The sequence below is a fragment of the Tauraco erythrolophus genome, chromosome 16 (assembly GCF_009769465.1).
Source record: "Tauraco erythrolophus isolate bTauEry1 chromosome 16, bTauEry1.pri, whole genome shotgun sequence".
NCBI lineage: Eukaryota > Metazoa > Chordata > Aves > Musophagiformes > Musophagidae > Tauraco > Tauraco erythrolophus.
The window spans coordinates 9,714,171-9,726,329 of NC_141480.1; the positions used below are offsets into that span (position 1 = coordinate 9,714,171).

General features: G+C 44.9%; 1 protein-coding gene across 2 annotated transcripts; it reads right to left on the reverse strand.

The window, feature by feature from the left end:
• Positions 1-855: 855 nt before the first annotated feature.
• LOC104375308 (serine peptidase inhibitor Kazal type 5) lies at positions 856-11,868 on the reverse strand. Of its 2 annotated transcripts, XM_009981618.2 has the most exons (16): positions 11,814-11,868; positions 11,087-11,106; positions 10,106-10,242; positions 9,861-9,921; positions 9,237-9,370; positions 8,718-8,778; positions 7,088-7,224; positions 6,613-6,673; positions 5,698-5,834; positions 5,184-5,244; positions 3,876-4,009; positions 3,738-3,798; positions 2,320-2,456; positions 1,879-1,939; positions 1,397-1,512; positions 856-901 (listed from the first exon to the last, which is right to left on the reverse strand). In XM_009981618.2, exons 1-16 carry the CDS (start codon positions 11,866-11,868, stop codon positions 856-858), a joined length of 1,419 nt encoding a protein of 472 aa, XP_009979920.1. The 2 variants fall into 2 exon arrangements, with proteins under 2 accessions (XP_009979920.1, XP_086477680.1); XM_086621554.1 differs by lacking the exons at positions 856-901; positions 1,397-1,512; positions 1,879-1,939; positions 11,087-11,106; positions 11,814-11,868 and having other exon boundaries at positions 2,316-2,456; positions 8,724-8,778; positions 10,106-10,311.
• Positions 11,869-12,159: the final 291 nt, after the last annotated feature.

Consider the following 12,159-nt stretch of genomic DNA (forward strand, 5'->3'; position numbering starts at 1 on the left):
GGCAGGCAGCTGCAGTGACATACCAGGGCTGTTCCCCACCCCAGGGGTGATTTCTGCCTACCAATCCTGGAGATATTCTGTTGCATTAATAAATCAAGATATTTCGCGAGTAGACCCTTCTGTTGCCTGTGACCCTGCAGGGAGCTTGACGTTTTCCTCCTGTAGGTTACATCCTACAACAGCACTCAACACTGAGGACAAATTCAGTGCAGACAGGCTGGAATCACCTTTCCTGATAGCAGCTGCTGCCTCGTCCATGGGACAGGCCGTACAGGCAGTCGGAACCAGGACGAGGGCACCTCTTGGCTGAGCAGCCAGTTTCCCTCTCTAGAGCACAGCAAGAAAGTGCTCTTCCTGAGAGCAAACTGCCACCAACATCCTAGACATTTCCCTATGGAGGAGATGGATCATGCCCTTGAGGTGAATGTTTCCTTGTGCTGACTACGAAGATGAAGCCTGTGATCAGGTCACACAGAGATATTAATGATTGGATGAGACTAATACTGACGAGGAGACTCTGAGGAGCAAGGAAGTGTCTGGGAGCTTCAAGGGGAGGCCAGATCCTCATCAGAGCAGGGATGGCACAGACACATGGCAGAAAAAGGTTTACCCACATTGTTTGGTAGAGCAGAGTGTCAATAGAAAAATGCATAGGCATCACTAGAAGTCAGAGAGAGGGCAAAAGGGATGAGATGTGTCATTAAGACAGAGGAACATTGCCAAGTAAGTTTATTGAACAAGTGTTCCAGGAGCTAAGGAAATGAGACAAACTGAAGGAAAGTTGCTGGGGAAGATCAGCCCATGGGAAGTCATGTCCAAGGGAGCTTGCGTTCCTGGGCTGGACTCCAGCACAGCTTAACATTCAGTCATACTCATAAGGTTGAGAGTCTTATTGCTTTCCCTGGTGAGAAAAGGAGAGAGAAGGATTAGACACAGCATATTCAGTGCTGAAGCCTTGTTCCTCACTTCACCGGCCCAAGTGTTGTCTTAGTGTTGACTGGAGATAAAGAACAGTCTCAAAAGCCCAAATACTCCCTTTCATTATTATCACTAAAGTAAAGATGAAAGGTTTCACGCATTTGATACAGTCCAGTTGGTTTGGTGAAGTACTTTCCACATGTCCTGATGTTCTTGTGGGACAGATTATGTGCTGGTGAAAATAAGTAAAATATCTTTGAAGTTAGCCAACAGGAGGCCATGTACAGATCACAGAAATGGGCCCCTCACATTTTCTCTTAAAATGCACAAAACCTGTTTCCTTGCACAACTCATGGTGCACCAAAAATGCCCGGTATATGCCCATAGCAGTTAGTCAGAAACACATTATGGAAACAGCCCTGCATTCATAGTAGGTACAGGAACTGGTCGTGAAAAGAAGTTTTGATCTTGTACATACAGGTAGGCATTGCAGAAAACACATTTGTTGCCGTATGTTTCGCCATCAGAGCCACAGTGGGGCAAAAATTCCATGGTGCACATAGGAGAGATTTCTTGGAACGCCTTGCAATACTCCTGCAACACAGAAGATAGACATGAGTCTCTCTGCCTGAGAGTAAACTGTGGTCCTCCCAGCACAAGGAATGACACCCCCTTGAGAAATGAAACTGTCTGTAACATCATAACAACCAACTCAATGTTTCCTCGTGGTGGCAGATGTGACCTCTGACTATTTCTGCTCACTGCCATGTCTTTTCCTGCACAGTTACAGAGCAATGGGATGGATGTTGGCTGTTTTATGACTAGTGTGAAGTTTCCAAGGGATCTCCTCAAGCCTGCACACCATCACTCCCCCGGATCGTAACCCAGAGCAGAGGACAGTCCTCCATGAGTGTAACAGACACTGGATCTCACTCTCTGTTCCCACCCTTTCCCACTCACTTTTGTAATATCCTCTTCACAGCGTCCGTTCTTTCTTTTGCCGAGATTGGTCCGATGCTCCCTGGAGGAAGACGACTATCGTTAGCCACAACCTTCCCCATTACAACCACGGTGCTAGAACATAACGTCACTCCCATGTAGTGCACAGGAGGTTTTCAGATGAATTAGCTCAGCATTGCCTGCACAGCACTAACAAGAATGCACCCTTATGGACCAGGCATGTGTCTGTTGGAATAATGTTCTCCCCAGTTGATGCATCCCCCTTCGTGTGGCTATGGGCTTGAACGTCCATGTCAAATACTGACCAGTAAAACAGGGGTAGACAGACAGGCCCCATCCTGCACTGGTTTTCAGAGAGAGCCCTTGCACATTACTTGGCACTCAAAGCTGGATCCAACCACCACCACTGCAAATCCCTCAGGGAGAAGGATGAGTACTCACAGGTTGTGGGCACACAGCGTACACTCGCTGGCGTAAGTGACACCATCGGTACCGCAGATGGGATTGTAGATCATCGTGCAGGCCATCAGCTGTCTGCCATCCTTCAGCGTGGAAGTTGGGTACTGGCTGCAGTCAAGCTGGAAGACAAAGACAATAAAAGCTCCAACATGGGCTCTGCTCTGTGCAAGGGTGCCCAGACACAATCCCCCTGCTTGTGCCTCTGCCTTTTAGGATCTGCCAGAAGACAAATTATGGTCATCTATTAACTCATTCTTCATGGAAAACTAGCAATTTCCTTTTATAGCCTTATGCTGGAGAAAACTGAATCAAGGCTTGAAGGTAGACATCAGCCATTCAGTTTTGTATTTATCATGATACTCCAACACCTTGCTAAACCTACAGGGATACCACAAAACGCATCTCAAAATAATCTGCAAATCAAAGTGACATGGTTTAAGCACTTCCTGAGAGCAAGCTGACTGTGACCAAGGAGTTTTTCACAGCCCACCAGAATGGAGGGGAGATGTGCTGACAGGCCTTTTGTTGCAACAGGACGGTTCCGAGTGTTGAAATCTGCCGGCAGGACTGACAGCAGTTGAAGCTGATTTACACCAGTCGAAGAAGTGGCTTTGCGTTTTAGCACTCCCAGCTTCTCCAGTGTGAGCTCTTCCTCCTTGATTTATGTATCTCACCCACTCTGAGCACAGACCGTACTCCAGAAACAAAGGAATGACATTTCATAGTTTGTTTATACAGAAATGAAATATCTGACTCGGGATGTTGACTCTTTCAAACACATGCTAATGAGATGGCTTTGTTCTTCTATTCCCCAGTGACTGTAAACAGTTTAGAGCTGGCCAAATATAGTTAATCTGGTATTTTTACAAGATTCATTGTCAGTATACATTAGATTACATCGCATTTACAAAAAAAAAAAAAACACAACAGAGAAGGGTTTGAATCCCCTGATACATTAGGTATCAGCATTCAAAACACAGGCAGTTTTCTAATCTTTGAGGAACATCTTTTTGTAAAATGTGAGTATCCAGAAGGCACCGCGTACCCCAGGTCCTCTGCGTCCCCTTCCTCTATTGCCAAAACAGACTGCTAAGTTCCTGCAGCAGCTATGACAGACTGCTGTGGGAAAGGGATTTCTTCTTGAAAAGCATTAAATCATTTATGCTACCTGTCTCATAACTCATTCCTCACCTGTCCTCTCCTCTTTCTTTGCCTGGCTGTGTGCAGGAAGTGTACAATGTTCCTGCTGCTGGGAGGGTGAAATTCACCCGCACAAGGAAGGACAGCAAGAGCTGAGACCCTCGGTGGAGGCTACACCACCCAAACCAACCATTCAGGTTCATTCAGGTTGTGCAATCAGCACCAGCTCAAGCTCTTATTTTTCTGTAGGTTTCACTTACTTGGGGAACTTCCTCTGTACACCTTCCATCATGCTTCTTGGCAACATTGGTTCCAAATTCACTGGAAGAGAAAGCAGAATTAGAAATGCTCAACGAGTAACTCTGTTGAGCTCTCAGGAGATGGCCTCAAGGGCTTACATGTTATGGGCACACAGGACACAGTCGTTGCTGTAGGTGACACCATCTGTCCCACAGATCTCACGCAGGATGAAGGGGCAGGCTGCGATGGCTTCACCAGCTTTGGTGTTGCTCAGGTATGTGCTGCAGTCAACCTGCGGAGGTAAAACAACAATGCTGGGTCAGCTGCTGGGAGATGGAAGAGTGCCTCATCTGCAGCCTGCCCACTGTCATCCTCCAGATTTCAAAGGCTTCTGCCAGAGGAAAATCAGAGTTTTTTTAAGTTTAGTCTTCCATTAGAAATTAAGTAAGTAATTCTAGTTGGGTTTAGTATTGTCTGCTGACAGAGGCAAGAAAAGAACAGCTGGCCAAAAAGATTATTTTCCTAGAGTACTATGTATGCAAGTCGTAAAACAAACATTTAACCCAAGGACTCAAATTTAAAGTGTTTGACATTAAGTTCTGCTCGACACAGTTAACTAAATCTGAGATTTTGTTTCAGCTTTTTCAAAACAGCAGCAAGAACTGTTTCACCAGCTCCTGTTGCAAAAATATTTACAATATAGAAAATCTAACAGTTGAACTATTTTAGGATAAATAGACAAACACCTATTGGAAGTCAGTCTACACTAGCTAAGCATCGCTGACACTTCACTGTCATTTTGCATAGTTTCCCCAATGTGGTATCTTTTATTACTCGTATTTCCCACAAGGTCCAAGAGCAAATTAAAGTGAAGGCAGCGTTTTAACAATGTGTCTTTACTATAGGAAATATATTGCAGTCTCTCAGGATGCATGAAATTATTTTTGGTGCTTTAGAGCCGCTCTGCATAAGCAGAATAAACGCGTTGAGATATTATCAGCACATATTGTTACTGTGCAGGATAATAAAGCTATTTCTGTATGCATACCTGAGCGCAGACTTTTCCTGGCTGACCAGAGCACGAGGATTTTTTAACCTGCCTGTCTAGCGCAATGGAAATCTTGACGCTGAGTAAATACATAGACATCTAACGCAGCCTTCTGTCTTCCTCTCCTACTGTGCTAAAATGGGCTGCCTCTGACGATTTCTGTTCAGAGATCTGCAGTACTGGGACATTTCGTTTCTGAAGTCCTGGCCTGTTCCCATTCTCTCTTGCCCTCATGTACAGCATGTTGGCAGCAGACACTGCGAGTGACTGGGGGGAACGGCAGCACCAGCACGAGCCTCGTGCCTCTCCCTGCCGTGTGCTTGGGAGCACGGCTGGGGCACGGAGCCCAGCTGGGCCCTTCCTGGAGGCTGGAGAGAAAGTAGGAGATGGCACTTATTTTATAGCTAGTTACACTTACAGGAGTGCTTTCCTCCTTGCATCTTCCCTCGTGGCTTTTCTTAACCTGAGTCCCATGTTCTCTGAAAGGGAGAGGCTGGTGTTAGCGTGCCCACCGGCTAAACCCTGTGACACCCGGGTGCCACGGAAAGCAAACCAAACTCATAGCCAATATATTTGATAAAGAAGGCATCTGGTTGCCTAATGAACCAGCTCCTCCCAGTCATTAGCAAGTGTAATTCAACAGACCTGTTAGGTCTCCTCACTGTGTGCTACGTAGCAGCCCCATCCACTCTTTCCTCCTCTCAGAGGCCACAGCCCCCATCGTCTGCCCAGATAGAGAGTTGGCTCTCCCACAGCTCCCCCAAGAAGCACAAGCAGAGCATCAGGGAATAAAATCAAGGTGACAGGGACTTCAGGAGGTTGAAAGAGAAACAGAAATAGACATATAGGTATATTGGTATCAAAAGAAAAGCTGTCTGGAGCACCACCTATGGCTAGTCACTCTAAAAAATAGTCCTATGTACAGTACTTACAGGTTATAGGCACAGATGCCACATTCATTGTCATAAGTAAATCCATCTGTGCCACAGACTGGGAGCAGGATCCTGGAACAGCGTATGCGGGCTTTACCACCATTAATCATTCTTGATGGGTATTGACTGCAATCGATCTATAAAAAGCAGGAGTGTCAAACCTGGGGAAGCCCTTGTTCTCTGAGAAAAACCCCACGTAACCTCCTACCACGTCTTTTATGCTGAGATGCTGAGACAACACTAATGCTACATCTCAGTTGTCTCCAAACCAGGCTGAGTCAGTTCTGCATGAATCTTGTGCAGAGAAGGAACTGCACAGCACTGCAGAGTTTGTGAGATGCCAAAGCACCAGGCTGAGTAGCTCAGTCAGTCCCAAATGCAAGATATGTCAGAAAAGTAAAAAAAGATAAAAACATAGTCCCCTTTCATTCTGCAGTATAGATACAAACAAAACATCAAAATAGTGAAGGAATTTGGACTTTGCTGACAATGCACTTGAAGAGCATCCTCAAAGGAAAATCTAAGCCCAAACTGACGTGACTTCCACATTTGTCTTTTGGCATGTCCTAGACACCAGCTCTGGGATTTCTCAACTCAAAGCCAAGTGTGCTCCACATACCAGAACATATCCTCACCCCAAAGGTTGGTGTAGGTATGAATTCATAGTGAAAACTCTGTTCCTAGCTCCCATGCAGCCCATTTGCCAGGGCTGTGCAGGCAGAGAAGGCCCAGAGGACACCTGCCTCAGGACAGATGGGATTTGTAGGTATCCTCAACCCAAGGGGCTGAGAAGACTTAATAGGCATGTAGAAAGCCAGGCTTCAGGCCAGCTCACTTTCAGAGTAGACGCAGCCTGAGGGAGCATTTCAGTTGATACAGCTAAGAAGAGAAACGTGCCTCATATAGAATACTTACCTCAGAAGTGTCCTGTCTGCATTTTCCATTATGCTTTTTGCTAACATGGGTCCTATGTTCTCTGAAAGAGGGAAATAAAGTTGAGGAACTAAATGCTTAACCTCTTGGTTGCTGTCACGTGCAAAATGAAGCAAACCATGGCTTCAGGTAAGAGTGTATCAGAATCACTGCATTACTTCACTCACTAACAAGCTCATCACATCTCAATTGAAAGCAATATTCTGAATTATTCCTTCCTCTGCTCAGCCACTGCCCAGCCCACACACTAATCCAAGGAGCTGCCGTATGACTCTTCAAAGTTTCCCCTCATGAGCAGAAAGAAGGTATCAGAAGGAAACTCAAGGTAAATCCAAAACTAATCCTGTTTCTAACAGAATTGAAGAAACAGGCATAAGCAGAAATGCAGAAGAATGGTTCTCAGGATTGCAAGGCATTGCTGGCTACTTAGGAAGAGTGCTGTACGTATGGCACTTACCTATTGTGGGCACAGATCCCACATTCATTATCGTATGTAATGCCATCTGTGCCGCAAACCGGACTCAGGATCCTTGGACAGAATACTAATTCTTTGCCATCTTTAGCAGTTCTTGTTCGGTACTTACTGCAGTCAAGCTGTCAAGATGAGGAGAATTAGCTCTGATGGAGCCCTTGCTGTGCAAGAAAAGTTGATGCAAACTCTTTTCATTCTGTATCCCAGACTCCATTGATTCTGCAACAGGACAAAGCCCTGATATACTGAAGCTAAATCTTCGGTCAGAAATGAGCTTTCTGAATAATATCCTAGTTCTCTAAGAGACAAGAAAAAGCACGATCTTGGAAAAGGATCCTTCAGAAAGAAGAATGTATACAAAATTTTGAGCCCATTCTCGTAGAAAAACTCCAACAGTCTTGAATTTAGCGGGAAATATTTTTCACCAGCTGGAAATCTGAGTAATACTGTTTTGGTTTGTGTTGGTTTTCTTCCCACTTCTGCAGCTCTGTGATTACTTATTACTTCAGATTCCCTGTAGTTAAACACAGGGTTTGAAAAGATAGAAAAAAATGGTTATCCGTCAGTTGGAGAATAGGCTTTCTACATCCCAGAATTTTGATGCTGAAATATAGAAGCTTGTCTTCCTGAGCCACCAGATCATTGGACTCACACAAATATAGAATCACAGAATGGTTAGGGTTGGAAGGGACCTCAAAGATCATCTAGTTCCAACCCCCCTGCCATGGGCAGGGAAATCCTCCACTACACCAGGTTGCTCAAAGCCTCATCTAACCTGGCCTTGAACACTGCCAGGGATGGGGCAGCCACAACTTCTCTGGGTAACCTGTTCCAGTACCTCACGACCCTCAATGTAAAGAATTTCTTTCTCATATCTAACCTAAATCTGCCCTCTTTCAGTTTAAATCCATTGCCCCTTGTCCTACCACTACATGCCCTTGTAAAAAGTCCCTCTCCAGCTTTCCTGTAGGCCCCCTTTAGGTATTGGAAAGCTGCTATAAGATCTCCCTGGAGCCTTCTCTTCTCCAGGCTGAACAGCCCCAACTCTCTCAGTCTGTCTTCATAGCAGAGGTGCTCCAGCCTTCTGATCATCTTCGTGGCCCTTCTCTGAAATTAATATACAATTAACTATACTTCATAAACATGTACACCTAGTGCTTTTATGAGTTTCATGCTGTCTGTGAAAGTAACCGGCATGGGAGTTTTGAATCCCAGCTGCAAAGGGTGGAAAACCTTCTGATCTCCAGAGAGAAAACTGCCGACCTGCACAGTGTGTTGGCCAGTGAAACCTTGGGCCTCCCCTTGCCCAGGACACAAAAGCCAGCTCAGGACATAGGGAAACGAGTTCTGCTGCACTGACTCACTGCAGCTTCTCCTTTCATATCCACCTCCTTTCTCCTTGGTTGGTTTGGTGTGGTACGCATGGGGTGACCCTCTCTTTAGAGCAGGGAGGATACAAAATCCACCCTCGCTGCACAGAAAAGCAAAGCATGGACTTGCACCCTTGTAAGCCTTGTCGTGTGGCCCTCTTGCAGTTTCCTAGGGAAATCTGTGGGGTTCTCAGGATTCTATTGACAGCCCTAAGAGATGGATTTTCGACTTTTATTGCACTTACGGTGACAATCTCCTGCTTGCATTCTCCATCATGTATTTTGCTGATGTTGGTGTGATATTCTCTGAAAGAAATAAACGTTTTGGTTAGGAAGCCTTGAGAATAACTTTTCCCATTACACTCTAGGCACTGGGACAAGAAATCAAAGTCCCACCCACCATGTGGGACACCACAACTGCTTGACTTATCTGAACGTGCCCCACAGATGGTAGCAGCAAACGCAGGGTATTTCCATATCGCATGGTAATTTTGTGTTAGAGGCAATCAAGTGTTACAAGTAACACTTTCATCTGTTTGTAGCTCTGCTCTGGGTTGTCCTCTGGTTCTTTTATGATTCCCCGCACAAGCATAGACAAAAAATGGGCAAGAAAGCTCAAGTTGGCTGGAGAATTACAAGCAGCCAGCTCCAAAGAGACCTGCAGAAATACCTGCCTTAAGACAGACTAGTGTTTTACAGAAATGCTTCTGAGAGCCTTAACTGCTGCTAATTATCCAGAAGACTGCTCTGTGTACAAGACTTACGCGTTATAGGCACAGATCCCACATTCATTGTCATAAGTGAAGCTATCTGAGCCACAAACTGGTTTCAGTATCCTTGGGCATGCTACCATGGTGTGACCATCTATTTCAGTTCCTGGGTACCTACTGCAATCAATCTGTAAAAATAGCAGGAATAGAGGAAAAAAACCCACATTTTAGATGTAAAGATATAACACTCCTATGTATTCTGCTTACTCTCCCTCAGCCTTTGGGAACAAATCCAGCATCATACTAATTCTACCATCAAAAGTCAAAGCCAGTTCTGTGGGAATTCTCTCCTGCTGAAAAAAGAAATGGCATAGCAAGAAGGACTGAAATTTGGATTTTGTGAGGTCCTTCATAAGATCTTGCTGGAGCTATCCAGGAGGTGAGATCCAACCTCCAGCCAAGACAACGTTTTAATTTTAGTCCCAATTACAGAGGCTAGAAATCTGAATTAGAAAAGCACAGAGACATGGTACCAGATAGCCCATAAAACCCTCCCAGCTTTGGTTATCATCAGATTTTAATTCCCTTTGGGCTCTGCAGGTTCTGTGTTCCTCTTGTGTGGCATTTGAACTGTCCCCTTTTACAGCTAGCTGAAGTCTTCCAAGGACTTTGTCTTACCATAACAGATTTCGGCTCACATTCTCCATCATATGCCTTCTTCACACTGGCTGTATGTTTCCTAGAAGAAAGCAGACCCGTGTCAGGGATTGCAGGGAGCAGCATCACCTTGAGGTTGGCAGTGTTGGCACCCAGCTAGTAACTCACGTGCTCCTCTGCCCAGTCCATCTTTGGGTGACAACACTGGCACCCATCCCTTGAGCCCCTTGCCCTGCAGATTCTGCCAGATCTCCAGAAACACTCACTTGTTGTGTGAGCAGATCCCACACTCGCTGCTGTACGTGGTGCCATCGGTGCCACAGACTGGCTTGAAGTCCCTTGGGCAAGCTACCAAGACTGTCCCATCCTTGCCAATGACGCTGGGATACTGGCTGCAATCGACCTGCGAAAGCAGCAAGGGATCAGCCCCAACACCAGCTCCCTCGTGGAAAGAAACCCCCATGCAGCCTCCCACCACCGCAGCCACAGCGCCTGCAGCTCCTGCCGGGAGGTAAATTAGAGGTATGATTTTGAATGTGCTCAGGCAGGCAGGAGTGAATCTTCTCTACAGTAGTTTCCGATGATGCTTTCCAGCCGGGGTCCGGGGGAGGCACGGCATGGAGGAAGGATTGCTGTGGGTGAGACGCTGCCTAATGAAGGCAGCTGGTAATTGGGAGCCTGGCTGTACACCAGAGCCCCTCAGCTCAAAATCTGATCGTTTCAAATCATGCTGCAGCCTCTGGTGAGTTACAGGAGTCTTGTAACAACATGGGAAGAACCTGCAAACAAATCCATTGCACAGACCCTGTGGTTTTCCTCTCTGTGATATTAGTACAGAAAATCTGTGCAAGGAACACAGTTCTGTGGGTCTTACTGTACAGAAAAGAATATCAGAATCACAGTCTTTGATGCTTTCAAGCATATCATCTTTAGACAGTATTCCTCATAAGGAGGTAACCTACCACCTTTGGCTTGCTGAAATTAAGTTATGTCTAAGGATTAATAGGATTGTGTAATTACTTCTTGCTTTCTACATTTTACTTAATGAACTGAAAATATTGTAAAAAATGAGGGATCTTTCACTTTCTCGTGAAATTAGCAGTATCGTTCAATCTTGCACTGGCAAATATAATTTGAACAGCCAAGCTTTCATTAGATTTAATCCATTTGCTCATCAGGTAATTACATATTGTTTCTACTTTACCAGAAACCTGGAATTGAACAGATTAAATAGATTTGTAGCTCACCTCAACTCCAAAGACAATACCTGAAAGAAAAAAAAAATGGAGACAGAAAATAAATAAATAAATACAATTATTGATAGAAATAGAACAGAGAAGATATATGTAAAGCTTTTCATGAAACTATGAAATTCAGTGACTCATGTTGACTAGTTTATTTGGTTTGGGAGAATACGGAGTTTTACATTATGCCAGTAAATGGTCATAGTATGTATTAAAAGTTACTAAATAAAGTTTCATCGCACTTTTGAGAGGAGATAAAACAAGGGAGAGCACATACATTAATTCATCCCTAAGACGTTACAGGGAAGCAATGCAGGTACTTTCAACTCAGTACTCTTGAATTTTAACCGAGAACAGCACAGTAAACCTACAGAGCAGTCCCAGAGGTTAAAGTTTTCATTTATATTGGTCACATGGATAATGATGCCATTCCTAAGAGTTTTACTTCACCGTTATACACGTGCTTCCATGCGCAAGCTCCTGCCCAGCACTAGGACGGCTCCTTCAGCAATTTGTTCCTACACACCAAGATGACAAAAAGTCACCTGTATGAGGTTTGCTGAAACCTCAGTCTTGAAGTCCAAATTTTTTCTACACTCTCTCAGGAAGAATATTTCTTCATGGAATGAGGCTCTCCTCCATGTTACAAGACCCAAATATTTTTACTGAAATGAAAATTCACCTCCGATTCAGCTAGATTGATCTCCCCAATATCCCAGGAAATACTCACCTAAGCAGCAGGAAAGGGCTAGAGCTGCCTTCACAAAAACCCCCGTTATCTTCATGGCAGACGGAGGTACTGCTCCAGTGCAGCCTGCTCGCTCTCTGTGTGGGAGAGGAAGATTGCAGGCAGGAGCAGGAATATATAGCACACCAGGATATTGAGTGGTCCCACCTTATTAGGTAACGCTCCAAGTCTGTTATCAACATTCAAAGCCCAGCTCTAAATTTCAGATTACAGAGATTCAGATTATAGATTTCTAAATTACAGAGCCCAGCTCTGTATTTACCCAGCTTTAAATTTCTAGCTAATGATTGACACAGGCGTGGATGCCAGGAAGGGGTCTTTTGCATGG

Coding starts and splice junctions, on each gene's coding strand:
- LOC104375308 (XM_009981618.2), bottom strand. CDS start 11,868: ATGAAGATAACGGGGGTTTTTGTGAAGGCAGCTCTAGCCCTTTCCTGC. Junction 9,922..10,105: donor GGGATCTGCTCACACAACAA/GTGAGTGTTTCT, acceptor GCTTTCTTCTAG/GAAACATACAGCCAGTGTGA. Junction 902..1,396: donor GTTTTCTGCAATGCCTACCT/GTATGTACAAGA, acceptor TTTTCTCACCAG/GGAAAGCAATAAGACTCTCA.